Source organism: Lonchura striata, chromosome 3 (assembly GCF_046129695.1).
Source record: "Lonchura striata isolate bLonStr1 chromosome 3, bLonStr1.mat, whole genome shotgun sequence".
Classification (NCBI taxonomy): domain Eukaryota; kingdom Metazoa; phylum Chordata; class Aves; order Passeriformes; family Estrildidae; genus Lonchura; species Lonchura striata.
In genome coordinates this window covers 99,497,729-99,513,523 of record NC_134605.1, presented here as the reverse complement: position 1 = coordinate 99,513,523, position 15,795 = coordinate 99,497,729, and the positions used below count along the sequence as shown (strand labels likewise).

At 35.7% G+C, this 15,795-nt stretch overlaps 1 protein-coding gene across 2 annotated transcripts in view; it reads left to right on the top strand.

Annotated features, from left to right (window-relative positions):
* Positions 1-15,795, top strand: part of NOL10 (nucleolar protein 10) — a 52,449-nt gene that overhangs the window by 9,148 nt on the left and 27,506 nt on the right. For both annotated transcript variants that reach the window (XM_021525406.3, XM_021525407.3), the window contains 6 exons: positions 410-470; positions 975-1,060; positions 1,431-1,509; positions 2,688-2,837; positions 5,199-5,265; positions 9,936-9,988. In XM_021525406.3, the coding sequence (XP_021381081.1) occupies positions 410-470; positions 975-1,060; positions 1,431-1,509; positions 2,688-2,837; positions 5,199-5,265; positions 9,936-9,988 (496 nt within the window). The remainder of the gene's footprint in view (positions 1-409; positions 471-974; positions 1,061-1,430; positions 1,510-2,687; positions 2,838-5,198; positions 5,266-9,935; positions 9,989-15,795) is intronic.

Genomic DNA, 15,795 nt, shown 5'->3' with positions numbered 1-15,795 from the left:
AACGCAGAGAAGCTCAGAGCCCAGGCTCCTAATCAGGGCACAGTCATATGAATTCAGATGTATTTTTTCAGGGAGGTCTTGAAAATTCCAAAGATGGAAATTTCCCAGCTTCTGTGATTAACATTCTAGTGCTTAAATATCCTTACAGCATAAAAATATTATTCTTACATCCAATTGGAACCTTACCTGTTTGAAGTAATCAGCACTGTCTCTACATCCAGATTTTTAGTAAGCTCTCCTGAAGTATGGGAAGCTGTTGCCATCTCTCCCTCCCTCCCTCCCTCCCTCCCTCCCTCCCACTTTTACTTTCCAGGCTGAACAGTAGTGTACATGATTACAGAAATCTTATTAGTTCTTCATGTGTTAAATTGTTCTGAGGTCATTAAATTTGTTTCTTTTTCTCTTGTAGAGAAAGTAGTGTCTGTGACATAAATCCTGTACACTTCTTGTTTGCTATGGGGACGGCTGAGGTAAATGTTTGCATTCCTTTTGTGAAAAGGGCAATGGTGTTTGTTTCCTTTTTATATTAATTTGCAGGAAGATAAGAAGAAATCATGAACCTAATTAATTTAATTGGTCTCATTTGCTATGGTAGATATAGATAATGTTAAAAGATGACTTTTCAGAGTGTAGTGCAGATAAAATATTGGAGTTACTTGGTTGCTGAGCACTTGAGATTTTGCAGATGGGAGCGAAAATAATGTTCTCTCATTTTGCAGTGTAGCCATCTGTAGAAACTAGCTGGCATGTGTATCCTATTAATCTTAAGAAAATTAGTGTTAGTGATTTTGATTTAGATTGCATTGAAAAAACTACAAATTAAATGTGTGCACCCTCTATGTCATTATTAGAACAACTGTTGTCAACATAGGAAATTTTGTTAATTATTCCTTAGATTAGATAATTCATAATTTTATTTAAATGTTTTCAGACTTGACGGCATAAGCTTGAACCATATTTTCTAAACTGTTTAGGGTAAAGTGGAATGCTGGGATCCTAGAACTAGGAATCGAGTTGGGCTGTTGGACTGTGCATTAAGCAGTGTGACAGCAGACACAGAGTGAGTAAAGGCTACCTTTTCAAATTGTGTTGTTCTGGATTTTTCAGAAGTTTTGGTTGTTTTAGAAATAAATTCCACTTTGCTTTAAAATTACCTACCTGTTCTCTTGTCACTGCTAGTGTGAATAAAGGATTTTCTTAGTCACAAAGGAGTTCTCTTAGATGCTGATCTAGGTAGTAGTGGCTATTTTTGTATACAAATACATGTTGTGAATGCAAACAGTGCAGCTTTTTGAAGTAGTATTTCTGAGTGATGCCTGTGAATTATGTTTCTATTAGCTAAGAACTAGCTTAGCTATTTTTTAACATTAAAAAAATTATTTGCAGGCTTTATTGAAAGAGTGCCTAACTATAACCATTGTGCTTTGCAGGATAGAAGGTTTGCCATCCATTTCAGCACTGAAATTTGATGGGGCTTTGAATATGGCTGTTGGAACATCTACTGGGCAGGTAGATTTGACTTCATGTACCACAGTTCTTAGGAGATCCTGCTCTTGAAATTCCCAATCCAAGTCTACCAATACATTGGGTGCAATATATATCTATTACTGCAAGTATTTCGTAGATAAATTACATGTATAGAGTAGTAACAGTTAAACTGCAATTTAATTTTATCAAATGCTTGTACTCTTCAGAATTTTGTAGGTACCACTTTAAATCATCATAACCTACATACTATACAACTGCAAATTTGCAGTTTTCTTATTACTTGAGTCCAATGTGTGGGGAAGTTGCTGCTTTTTGAGACTATGAGTACCATCTCAATGCGACATATGTGCTCTCCATCATCTTGATGTTGGCTAGAAAACCAGAAATTACTGCCTTTCAACTGTTACTTTTATGAAGAATCATTTCAATTAATTTATTATTACCATCATATTTGTAAAGGGAAGTGTGGGGATTGTTTCCTGCCTTCATCAGTATTTTCATGGATTTAGAAAATGGTAGCTTCTTCAAAAACAGATATGTGTGTGAGAATTGTATTTGCTATGTTAGTGTACAAGTCAGGCAAATTTTGTTGTAGATGGTGTTTCTAAATAAATAAACTGATAATTGATAATATTATTTTTCCCAAAGATTATTGTTTTTCACACTTTACATTTAACTTTCTCAAGTTCCATAGGAAATTTTGGAGATAAAATACAAGTTTCTGGAAGACAGGACCTGTACTCTCTACTTTCCTTGACATAAAAAATTACATTCTGTGGTGTTTCACTGAGGGAAAGTTATATTCACTGAATCTGGAAGGGAGTCTGAAAATTTAAATCATGTAGCTACAACACAAGAATCTGAAAGTGAAATATTACTAATTATTAAATGCTAAGAGTATTGAAACAAAAAAATGGTTCATTTTTTTCAATAGGAAATAAGAAGTCTTTAGAAAGATTATTAGGTCTTAATTTCATTTATTTTTTTATAAATGGAAACATGCTGATGTTAATATACCTGATTAGAATAAACTGGGCTGCTTTAATAAGTTGTTTTCAGAATTCAAAATTATTTAATGTAAATCCTGCCTATGTAAGTAAAATCTCAAATTTAGTTAAATGTTTAGTGAAGATCTGATAGGCATGACTTCCTCATGATCTTACAATGTTATAAATTTAATTTGTCTCTTATTCTTCAAGGTCTTATTATATGATCTCCGGTCTAGTAATCCATTAATAGTCAAAGATCATCACTATGGCCTGCCTATTAAATCAATTCAGTTCCATCATCAGTTGGATTTAATTATCTCTGCGGATTCTCGAATTATAAAAATGTGGAACAAAGATACAGTAAGTAGTTTTATGTTACTGCATTCAGATTTTTTAATTTTTACTCTATTTGGGTTGGGAGTTTTTTGGGGTTTTATTTTGGTTTGTTGTTTTTGAATGGTTTTTGTGCTGCTTGATTAATTAAGCTGAAATTCAGTGTAAAAAATTGAGGTTTTAATGTCTCTTAATTTACATAGCATTTTGTCCTGTCTGACTAAATCAGCATCTGGGAAGTTATTCAATAGCCTGTCAGGTATAAAGATGTAGTCTTAGGGGGTTTTTAGCTGTTTGTACATGTCTGGCCAAGAGGCTTCTTTCAGGAGAAGGATTTAAACATAAAAAGTAGTATCTTAGCCTTGCTTTGGTTTGTATATTTCTCACAGTGTTCTTGAATACAGGCAGTTATGTTTTTTTCACCAGAGAAAACGTGTTCATTCCAATTCCCTGCTCAAAGTAGGGTTGATTTCAAAGGTAGATCAGTTAAAGACCTATTAAAACCAGGTGCTGCTTATTTTCACAGGATCCTATTTGGATACTGAAGCAGATACTATGCATGGATCCAAATAACAGTGTGTCTTAGTAACACTGTATTAGGGGATTATGTTGCAATGGGCAATGTCTTTGTCCTTGCCCTTTGCACCTCTAAGTGAAATTGAAATCTCTAATTTTCATGGCGCTCTTTTCATTATGTCATGCCATCGTCTTTCTTATCTTTCTGTCAATGAACATTACTGTGAATCTATGGGGCAACATATTTTGTTACCCCATAGATTCATAGTAACACTATTGTAACTTGTTTTGGTTTGAGGGGATGTCTATAGTCATTGTGTTCCTTCTAAAAAATATGCGCCATCTATGCTTTCCTAACTTTATAGTGAAACATAAAAAGAGTTGTAGTAGAGACTTTTTTTTTCCTAATTATTTCAGGCAGCCACTTCAGTATTGTTGTGCTGCTTCATGAACTTTCAACAGCCTTTTATTTTTTCTGTGATCACAAGTAGTTTTTTGTAAGCTCCTCTGCAGTAATTGTTACTGTTTGAAAGAACAAATAAATTATTGGTTATTATTTAAAACATCTGCAGTGTCCTCTCTCCATTTTTCCTAGGTATGTATATTTCCCTCCTTGAGAATGAAGCACTGTAAGGCTTGTCAGGTGGCCTCTGGTGGGAAAAGGGAGGGTTCCTCACTGCTGGAAGGCAAAGATAGCTTTGGACTCTTTCCTAGAGTATGTTCCAGCTGGCTCCATCTGTCCCAGATGCTGGTTCCTGACTATCTCTGGCCAGGAACCAAGTGCAGAGGCAGACTGCGGGTGGAGAGCACATGGCTTTGATACCCGAATAGCCCCATGCTGAGACGTGCCTTGGGGTGGGGAGCACCAGGCTTTTGTCTGCTGAGGCCAGGGTGGAGGAGGACTCCTCTTAATCATCAGGGAGAGACCAGAGGTGGGTGGGGTAACAGCATGTAACTAAGAGGGAAAGGAAGGGCTCAGAAAGGTAGGTGGGATTGCTGCAGGGAAAGAAAAAAAAGAGGAACAGGATCAAAATTTACCTTGTTCCTGTCCCTCATTTAAAATTGTGTAGGCATGTAGTCTCATGCTTCAGATTATGTGGTCCAGTTGTTAGAGACTCTTCCTTTACTGGCTGTTTTGTGTGTTGGCTTATAAGAGCACCTGTATTTTGTCTGGGGTTTTCAGACTGTGTTCCAGTTATTATTTTGAGAACATTTTTCCTGCTTTTCCCTCTTTCTTAAGTAACTTTTATAACTTCAATTCTGATCTAAGTTAGATACCACTGTATCTTACTACTTTTATTTTATATCAAGTCCTCTTTAATAATGAGTTTATAAATCATAAATAAAGTACTGAGCTATATTTCATTTCATGTAGGCATTAGTACAAGTGGAAGAACTAGGCTCCAGATTTCCACTCCTAATCCATTTTTTCAGCTAATCATACCTAGCAAAGTAAAATTATTTAAAGCTGCCACATTCAGAGTTGAACAAAGTAAGGGTTACACTGACAGTGTACTCAGAACTTGTGGACCTCAGCCCCACATTTGCCTAAAATAAAGTAAATCTGACATATATTTTCAATACAAAAGTGTAAACTGAGAAATTAGAAGTGCCACTGTACACTGCTGTGTCTTCAATTACCAGTAGGCTGCACTTCCTTGTAAGAGATTGAATCAGAAATAAAAGACAATATTGTCCTCCTTATGTTATGTTCAGATATTAATAAAATTTTATTGTTCTGCAAAGTCTGTTCCATCTTTATTCCATCATGTTTCTTAGCTTCTATAGTAGCTATTATTAATGTTTTGATTTACTCAATTTAATTATATTGTTTGGAGTTTTTTATTATTTATTTTCTTCTTAAAATTTCAGGGAAAGATATTTACTTCAATGGAGCCAGAACATGATATAAATGATGTTTGCCTTTATCCAAATTCAGGTATGTTAAGTATATTAATGTCTTGCTAAATTCAAAAGGAAAAGCTTGTTAACCCAAGGTGTGGTCTCTGTGTAGGTGACACAATTTAGGTCTACTTTCCTCCTTATGGCACAGCTTGGAATAAAGGGTTATGTGTCAGTTAGTGTCCTTGTTTCCTCTGCATCTGTATTATATAGTAGCCTCTTTGCAGTTAGAAGCTGCTGTGCTGTTAATTGAGTGATTGACCTCTTTTACTCCTTCAAATATCTGAAGTGACTCATTTCATAAGAATAGGAATTTTGACCTATTGTCTTGACTAAGTCCCAGATGAGTTAGAGCTTGCTTTCTAGAGGTAGGAAAAATCTCTTTACAGCAAATTTGCATTTTTTTTCAAGTGTTTCAAGAATTTGATCTTTCCTTGATTTAAATACAGCACTTAAATTGTGCTGTCCCTTAGGTTTAATACATTGGTTTTACGTGTAGATTCCTAAGTGCACAAATTTGCATGGTTTTTGTGATTGCTTTCAGACTTGTTGCATCTCGTAATGTTATGTTTAGAGATCAAAACTGAGGATCACTTTTAACCAAGGTTTCCAGGACTTAATTTATGAGTAAAAATATTTTACAAAGTGGTGGTTGAATGTGTATATATGCTTTGGTTGTACTTCAGATTGCAACTGGACTTAATTTTCTTGCTTAAAATGAGTTCTTTAGTTCTTATGATGTGACACCTACTTCCTTTTTAGAAAGCAATACTGAAAAAGATGAAGTAAGTTGGGGCCACTAGGATGGCACAGAGCAAAAGGCTGTGCTCTGTGGAAACAGACTGTGCCTGAGTTGCAAACTGCTATTATCCTAATTTTAGAGAGAGGTAGCAGTAAAGACAGAGCAACTTGGACTTTGATTCATACTAGCAGCTCAGATTTAAGATTGTAGATAAGTGAGAGTGAGATTTCTAGCAAGTTAAAACTTATCTGTCTTTTCTGCCAACTTCAGTTAAGAATGAGTTGGAGGTTTCTTTTTTTTTTTCCCTTTTTTTTTTTTATTAAGATGAGTAATTAAATACTCTCCCCTGATAAGATGGTGGGCATTTTTGACCTTAATGAGCAGAGTACATGACACATGCCCTGTTTGAATATAGGAGTTCATGTGGGTGTATTTGAGAATTACTGTGTGGTGACAGGATGAACTGTGCAGCCTGGAGATGGATAAACCCTCATCCATTGCAGAGAGAAATGGTTGGAATGAATTATTTTCAGCATTTCACTCAGGTTTCGCTTGTGAGCTTATTGATTTCATCTAAAAGAGAACCCGGCAGCAAATTAACATCCACACAGCATTAATGAAGAGCTGACCACAGGGAGTGGAACAGAAAAAAGTTATTTGTCAATGTAGAATCACACTGTAATTTAGGTTGGTGGGTACCCCTGGGTGTTATATATTTCCTACTCAAAGCAGGGCCAACTTGAAGTTAGATTCAGCTTTGAAGTCTGATCAGGTTGCTCAGGTCAAGTCAAGTTTGAATATGTCAAGGATGGGCGTTACTCAGCTGTGGATGCTCTGTAGCCTTTGTGGTATGTGGACATGACTCGTGTGCTTTTGCAGAAATGATTTTCATGGGATTCTGCAGGACAAATCTTGTAGCACAAAGAATTGAACACACAGGTCGCTCTAATGTTGCTATTAGGCGTTGCTTTTCACGTGTCTGTGATTGGGATCTAGATTGCGCAGTCCAGTTCTGTGTCCCACATCGCCTGCTTAAATCAGTGCTTAAATTTTCTTATTGTCTGTATGGGGACAGCTTGATCGTTTTGGTAAGAACTTGTTTTGTTGTGGGAAGAAAATTGGGTTGTATTTTATAGTCACATGGAGACAGTGAGGCAAAAACTAGAGCATGTTGCAGTGGAAATTGAGAGATTGAGGGTAAGAGGTGGTGTATCACATGGTCATCATTAATACTGTTAGAACCACCTCATGCTTCTTCAGAATTTAAGAAGTAATCATGACTGAAGATCTGAAAATAAGGAAATGCTTTCAGTAAGATGGGCTTGCAGTCATGGAAAGTTGGAAATATAACATGATTTCAGTATCACTATGAGTTTGGCTCAGTGCTCTTACTGGTGCCCCAGCATTCTCAGAGCCCCTTTAGATGCATGACACAGGAAACCCAGGAGATCTTTGCCTAGCTTATGTTTTAACACTTTACGTGTCACTGCTGCTCAGAAAGGCAAAACCCCCTTTTCACCCTTGTTGGAGAGATAAGGATTTGATGGATGGACTATTCAGGGGATGAGGAATTGGTTGGAGAGTCTCATCCAGAAGGTGTAGTAGTCAACAGTTCAATGTCCAAATAGAAATGAGTGCCAGGTGGTGTCTGCTAGGGCTCTATATTGGGACAAGATTTATTTAGTATCTTCATTAATGGCATAGGCAGGGGGATTGAACTGTCTCAGCAAACTGCCAGATGACACCAAGCTGAAGGATGTGATGCCATCTGGGCATACTTAGACAAGCTTGAGAATTGAGCCCATGGGAATCTCATCCATACCAAATTTCTATGGTTCTATAATTCTGCCAGTTATTGTAAACTCAAGATCAGTATACTGTGAACGAGTTTTTTTGGTGGTAGTTTGTCATAGTTAGGTATTTTAATTAACTATTTTACCAACCAGTTTCAATATTAGTACCTTTCTGGGAAGCAAACCCTTGTGTATCTTTGACCAAACTACATGATGACAAAGTTCAGTGGATCTCTTAATAGTCAAATGTCTTCCTCAAATATCTTCTTCTGTTCACACGTGAACAAAATGGGGCTAGAGGAAAAAGGTTTACCACTTACTGAGTCAATTTAGCCTTTAGTCAATTTAAGTTGTGGACTATAAATGAAACTTGACAGTATCTTCAGTGTATAGAAATCAGTGTCCAATTATTGTAAGAAAAATTAAAAGACAAAAATCTGCATTTTCTAAAGCTGCTCCTACATATTATCACTTCATACTCTTATTTTCATTCTTGTACATTCATGATAATGTATTGCAGACCATTTTCTAGAGAGGGTCTTAGTAAAACTTCTGAAATCAGGCTCTCTTTTATTTCCCTTCTACAGTAATCAAACTAGACTTTTATGTAGTTTGTTAGGGTGTGGTCTCTCTTCCCATAAAAATTTATTAAAACTAACAAGCTGAAGCAATAAAAATGCATGGAGTAGACTTGTTATTTAAGAGTTGTTAACTTTCATTCTTCTATTTCCCTTGTAGCATACACTCATATGCTGTTCAGAAGTCTGGTTTTGTCCTCCTTTAATTATTGGTAGAAGGCTCAAAGAGGAGGTTTTACTTCACCGTCATCTTTGAATCATCTGCAGAATTAATTTTTGTCCTTTTTTCTAATGATTCCTATTCAGTCAATGGAAAGATGCTTTGTCTTATGAAATAGTAGTGAATGTGCTGCTAGGGGAGCATGTAACTTGTACTATACTGAAGTACTATGTGTGTGTGTGTATTCAAGCATATGCTATAAATTCTTGCTTTTTCCTTAAATTGCCTGCAAACCTTTCCAGGCACAGTTTCTTAGTCTGTTTGCTGACTAAGCTTTCACAAATATCTTGCTTTGCTGGGAAAGCAAGCCCCCTTTTTTCTGACATTATAAGTCCAGCTGCATTGTGTAGTTATAATAAAAGGATTAGGTAGGAAGAATTACTCCACCCATGGTAATTGCATTCCTCTAGTTGGGTGTAAATTAAATTTCTGCCCTCTGGGTGTGTAGTAATTGACCCAATTATTCATAGTCTCAGTGGCATATGTTACAGTTCTTTCAGATCAGAATGTTATCTAATTTGATGGCACTTTTCTTCTTCATAATCAGTCTTTTGTATTACCTGTTGATCAGCTACACTGGAAAGACAAAATATAGATAAACATAAAAGTATATGTTCTTCTTATAAAATTATAAAATGTTCCTATTACTCTATTATTTGAGAGTGTTCTTCATTTTGAACTTAGAAGAAGTTGTGTGGCAGTAGGCGATTTTCCATAGATTTAACATTCCTACAGTATTTTTTTTTATATTCAGTGGTGTGTCTTGGGTATATTCATAGATACTTCAAATTCTACATTTGCCCTGCTTGGTTACAGCACTAGTATTGGTCCTTCTGAAGCCACAGTATCCTAGTATCCTATATCTCATTTTGGGTTGAGAAGCTGCTGTTGTATTATTTCCCAAGATGAAATATGAATGAAGGTGTAAGCCATGCTATGATGTATGGCTGTGCTGAGGTGAAACAAAACCAAATAACCACATGTACTAATACCAATGTATTAATACTTCAATTTTTTGTCCAATGTAGTTTTTAACTGCAATGCTAACTGCATTTGTTCTAAGCAGTATTAAGGGATGAACTACTCACATTTGTTATGAAAGTTAGCAACCTGCACTTGTTAGAGCTTAATGTTGCTTAAAGAGGTGCTGAACAATTAAGATAGAGGACAAAAGTGAATGAATATATAGAAAATGAAGTGTTGTTAATTATGCTGATACCACACCTTTCTTTCTATGGTATTTGATGCGACAGTTTATTACAGGTCTTGATTAATGTCCATTTCAAGCCAAGAATATGTATTTTATGAGCTTTTTTTAAAAGTGGTATTATCCTCTTCTGATCAATATTTTTAAATGTGGAAATCTATTTTTAGGAATGCTGATGACTGCCAATGAAGCCCCTAAAATGAATATCTATTATATACCAGTAAGTAATACAAGTTGTTGCTGATATTGCTCCTAAAGACAAAATTGTTTAATACCATTCAGGTATTTCAGTTGAAATTCATATCTACATTATCTGAGTTGTCACAATAAAGTACATTTAGGTTAACTATAATTTATTAAAGTAACATGTTGAATTACTTAAAAAACAACCTGTAATTTGCCTTTTGTTACTGGTTTCAAAACTGGTTAGTGGCTGCAGAAAATTCTGGTGGAGCTTTTTTTGATAGCTGATGAAAAAGAATTCCTAAATAGGGACTGTGTTTTCCTAGATAGTAACTTTGATTGTTGTGAAATTTCATTGGTGTCTTTAATATGTGGTGTACTGTGACATAGCAGTAAATATTCTCTGTTCTGACAAAGAAATGATACTACATGACTTCAGGTATGGCTTTTGACTGCAATGTCTGCTCAATGCCCTTCAAATGCAGCTTTTCTTGGGATTAACTTTCCACTTGAAAGGTTTAACTGTAGGTTTAACTATATGTTTTATCTCTGCAGATTGGTTTTAGGGAGACTTAGCAGCAAGCCTTCTGGTGTCAGGGAACTGTAGAGAAAATTACACCTGCATTTTGCTCTTGGTTTAGTGTATACAGTGTGTTCTCTAGAGGTTTTCTTGTCCTGATAGAAGATAAATAGTAGGACACCTATGTAAATTTTACATGCAGAATAGCTGACCAGACTCTGAAAATACATATACTTCTTAATTAATTTTATTCACGTTTTGAACAAATTTTAAAATTTATTAATATTGAAATATATATGTAACTATTTTTTAAATAAGCCAGAAAGTCTTCATTTAGCTAATCAATTTTAAATTAACTTAAATTTAATTTTTTTCAGTTCATTTCTGGTCATCCCCCACTGCCATATCTGTTGTGTATGAATCTTGATTACGTTCAGGATGGAGATTTATGAGTTTACATTTCTCTTTGTGGAATAGAATAAATATACATGTTGTATTTGCATGTCTAAACAAAATAGTGTACCCCTCTAAACAATTCTGTAGTTTGATGTATTTATTTACATTATTAACTTTTTGCATTTAAGAGATGTGGATTTTATACATGAGTTATGTCAGGTTGTTCTTTGGATGTGAATTGCCTGTTTCGGTGATTCAGCTGTACCCAGCTCACATTTTGTTAACTGCACTGTTCCATGCTTTGAATAACAAAGGGAGACAACAAATATTTTTTTATTTATGACAAAATATTAGCTGTAGTTAGAAGATGAACACTTTCTTTCTATTTACCTTGTCCTTTGTAAGGCTGAGAGAGTAACTCTCCAAGCATTTTTTCTCTCTTGTCTTTTTTAATTAATGGATTAGGGAACAAACTCACATATTTTTGAAATGTGATGAGTTTTTAAAACTGGAATTGACTAGTTAATCACTTTAAATAATCCAGATGCAAAAAGCATTCCTTCTGTCATTAAAAGTAAAGTTCAGATTCTCTCTGAAAATTGTGCACTGAGATTGTTTTATGCAGGTGTGCATGATACATGAACCTGACTGCTATAGCACATGAGAAGTTCACATCCAACTTAGCCAAAAAGTTATTTCATTGTCTTGATTGTCACCAGTGATGAATGTTTGTTAGAACTTGTTCAAGCTAGCACTGTTTTGAGTATTCTTCCACATATTCTAAATCAAAATGAAACATACTTACTTTTTACTCTCTCAAAAATCTCTCATAGAATCCTCTGTGAGTACTGAATTCATGTTTCTGAAGTCAGACAAATAAATTTTAGTTACAAAATATAAGCACTCTGTATTAGATCTCAGATAATACCTAGAGACAATATTGCAAACTTAAATACTGACTAATACTAATATTTTTGCAGCACATAGGCTATTCCAGTGAAGATTAACATAAATCTTGCCATAAACCATCTTCCTGTCTGAGCATCCCCTGATTTTTATTGCTGGGGTCTGCCTAAACTCATTTGGATGGTACTTTTTTATCAGTTTTAAACTCACAGTGACATGAGTATGCAGGTGGACCCAAATGATTAATAAAAATCATAAATCCACATGAGTTCTATATTTGAAATATTGTTGTATACAAGAAAATTTAAAATTTATTTCAAAGGCTACTGCCCAGTTTACATTTGCTTTTCAAATAAGCTGAACCTCTCCAGTTTGTGTCAATGGCTTTGAGTTTGAAGACATACCTGAAAGACTGTTGTTACTTTTTTAGTTGACAATCTGTAGTTCATTTCAAAACATGTAATACTTACTTTAGGCAATAGAAAAGTTAGATAGTACTCAGAAGAAGTTACTTTGAAATAGAGACATAAATCTCACACTCTGGTCTGATTTTTTTTACCCTGTGCCTTTTTGCAGGCAAGACAGAAGGGGCTGGCACAGCCAGTGTTGCATAATTGAAGGGTGTTTTACTACATTTCCTAAAAATCAAGTATGTAGCTCACTAAATCTGTTGTTGTTGACTGTTTTGTTTATTTTTATAATCTACTTTTTACATTAAGAAAATATGAAATGGAGGACTTGTGTCAGCCTTTAACTGCTCCAGGGCTTTTTTTATTAAGGAAAGCTTAATGTTATTAACACGTTCATGTTACAGTTTTATTCCTTGATCTTCAGACTAGTTATTTGAGCTCAGAGTAGCACACCTGTCCTTTGGTTTCTCTGTCAGTAGATGATTAATACATGTGTTTTTTCCATTCTTGGAAGACTTACTAATTTCCTTGCACAGGCAAAGTTAAGTTTAGTTACGTGGGTCTTTGGAGCAAAACTTTGAAGAACTATATTACTTGGTCTCTTTTTCATGATGTCATTTTCTATCTTTTTCTAAGAGCTAGGTTTCACATTTTTTTTAATGAGTAACTTAATTTTCTCTTCATTTCTTTAAGGTAGACTTGAATACTACTAAAAATGTGTCCTTTGTTTTTGAGATGTTGACAGGAACTGAGTTATAAGTCTTGTTGAATTTCACAACAGAATAAATGCCTGGGAGAAATGCTACTAACTGCAAAGGACAGTTATGTAAATAAAACCCATTCAATTGCCCGTGCCCGTCATTGGCCTGTAGTGCTAATAATTATTCTCTTGTTTTCAATGCTCATTGGAACAGCTATAAAGCATTGCCATGGTTATGATCAAGGAGGATACTTCAAATCCCAAATGTGTGGTGTTGTGCTCTACGTAAGGAGAAAAAAACTTCACAGCAGTGGGAGTCTTGCAGAGCAGTATGGGTGCAGACAGAGCCAGCATCCACTGTCCATGATTGGAGTTGGCCAGACAGTGCAGGACTGTGCCCAGCCCAGCATACCCAGCCTCTCAGCAGGTTTTATTAGTGTGGGCACAGCGCTGTGCTAGCACAGCTCATGACTGGTGAACTGGAGCTGGCTCGTGTCCGGCCAGCTTGGAATGTGCTCTGGCTGAGCTCATGTCTGACTGAATTATCTGTGTACATGTACCCGTTCTCTGCATTGTTAATGCCAAAGCTAAATTTCCATTTCAAACCCAAAAAATTGCTGTCTCTTAACTTCAGGATTATAAAAGATTTGACAGTGAGTATCATAATATTGCTTGTAAAAGAAATGGCAAGCATCAGCTTTTCTGCAGCAGTTTCATCAGGGTAGGTATGACAGTTGAGACAAGGAATGTCTGAGAACACTGCATTTCTTATAAAAAAGTAAGAAATCACTGCAGTTTTTTCTTTTGAGTGCAAAGCTGTTAGTAGAGGAAGTACAAGGTGATTTTTTGGTTTTCTATAAAGGAGGTAGGTTTGCTTTTCAATGGCAAGATACCTTGTAAAGGTACACGGTGCAGAGTGACCAAAAAGCAAATTGCATCTGTTGAAATGAAATGTTTGTGTTACGTAGGTAACATCTTGAGTGGCTTAGCTTAGAGACTTTGTTTTTGTTTTATTTCGCTGGGTTTTAATAAGGGCAAGTGCCTCTGAATTCCTGACTGGAATTGGGCTGTTTGCCATTAGTTTAATAGCTAACTTGCAGTTTATGCAAACATTTGGAACCTGCTTCTTGCCAGCTGGCGTCCTGGTACATCACTTTGATGTATGCCTCGGGAAGGTTGAAATGAAAGTTGTGTGTGCCTTGGGATAGTTTTTAGACTACTGACTCAGAAACATAAGTTGATTCAATTGTGCAAGCAGGTCCTGGCCAAAGAAGTGAAGAGAGCAGAAGTCTCTGCACATGACACATGGTGGTCCACTGACCTGGGATCTAAGATGAATCAGATTCTCTTTTAAGTTTAATTGAGGCTATCGTGTTCCATAATGTACAAGGTTCTATTTGCAGGTTGTACAGAAAACCCCCTACATGTCAGCTCCTGGGTGCTCTGGGTGGAAAGCAAGGGGCATAGGTGTTAACTCCTGAGTGTTTACTTCTGGTTACACAAACTTGTCTGACCTTAACACAGATGTTGCAAATCAGTCCTGTCTCATTTATTGGACTTGAAACATGAACATACTGAAACTGAAACTTGCTCTATTAATTAGGCTGTTAAAAGAAGAGAGCAATTAAGCATGTAATTAATTGAGTGTAATATTCTGTGTTCTGGATTTTTTTATTTTCCTGCAGTCTTGGCAGAGCACTCCCTGTTGAAGCTAGAAGCAATGTACTTTTGGTATAGTGAAGATATTAAGCTCTTTAAGGAAAAATAAATCCTGGAGCGTCTCTGGCTTCTTTTCAGGTGGTTTTGGAAAATAATTTGATATCCTAGCATTCCCCTAGTTTAGGGCTGTTGGAGTTATAAACTGGAAATGCTTCAAGAGCAAGTATTTCTTGCCTACTCAATGATTCAGTTTCTCCAAGAGTATAAGGGTTCTGGTTTCTAATACAATACCTACTTTGGACATGTGGCTGTCCCTATTGTTAGAAATATCATTAATTTTATCCTCTTAAAATTGTGTGGCTTTTCAGCTAAACCAGCCATTTCTAGTCCTTCTTGCCTTTCACACATTATTTAACTGATTTTGTTTTACCTTTTTCTTTTTTTGGTACTCTTCTAGTCTGGTTTAATTGCTGTTTATCAGCATCTTTCTGTTTTGAATATGCATCAAAAATTGCTTATCCTTAAAAATTTTTTTTCCTTGGATTTAGAAAAAAATAGTTTTACAAGACCTAAGAAAAGCTAGTTTTTCCTAAGTGGTTAACCCTGAAATAACATAATCACGGATTAAGGCAACAAATCCTATTAATTTACACATTTTCATTTAATGCTTGGGTTATTTGGTGAAACAAATCTGTAGAGGGAGCTTGTACTGAAGGAAAAACAAGTGAAAGCAGTTTTTAATACCTTAGTTTATCCCCTTTATTTCTTTCTGGATATTTGTTTGGAGTAGTTTTAGAATGTAAATTAGGGATGAATATGCTTTGATCATAGGTGCCCAGATAAGCTGCTTCTAAGTAGCTGAATTGATCAAAGTTGTGTTCAGTTCACTCACAGACAGAAAAGGCATTTATTTGAAATAGGTAGTTATTTTCTGTCAGTCTGTGACAGGGTGCTCTCACTAGTTCTATACAAGATGTTATGATCATCAGATACCTGTGTTTACAGTCTGTCTTTTTTCAGTGTAAAAGATGTGGGAGGTTTTCCCTGTGTTATACTCTCCACACTTAGCTCTATGATCACAGCCTTTCAGAACAGTTTTATCACTCTGAAACTTACATTCTTATCCATTCGGAACCTGCTGATTGTCTTTTTTTCTGTTTTGGGTCTTTATATTGTAGGAATACAAACTTACCTGTCCACATCTTGCACTTCATGCCTTTAGGACCAGTGTTCTGTATAGTCAGCTGTCATTC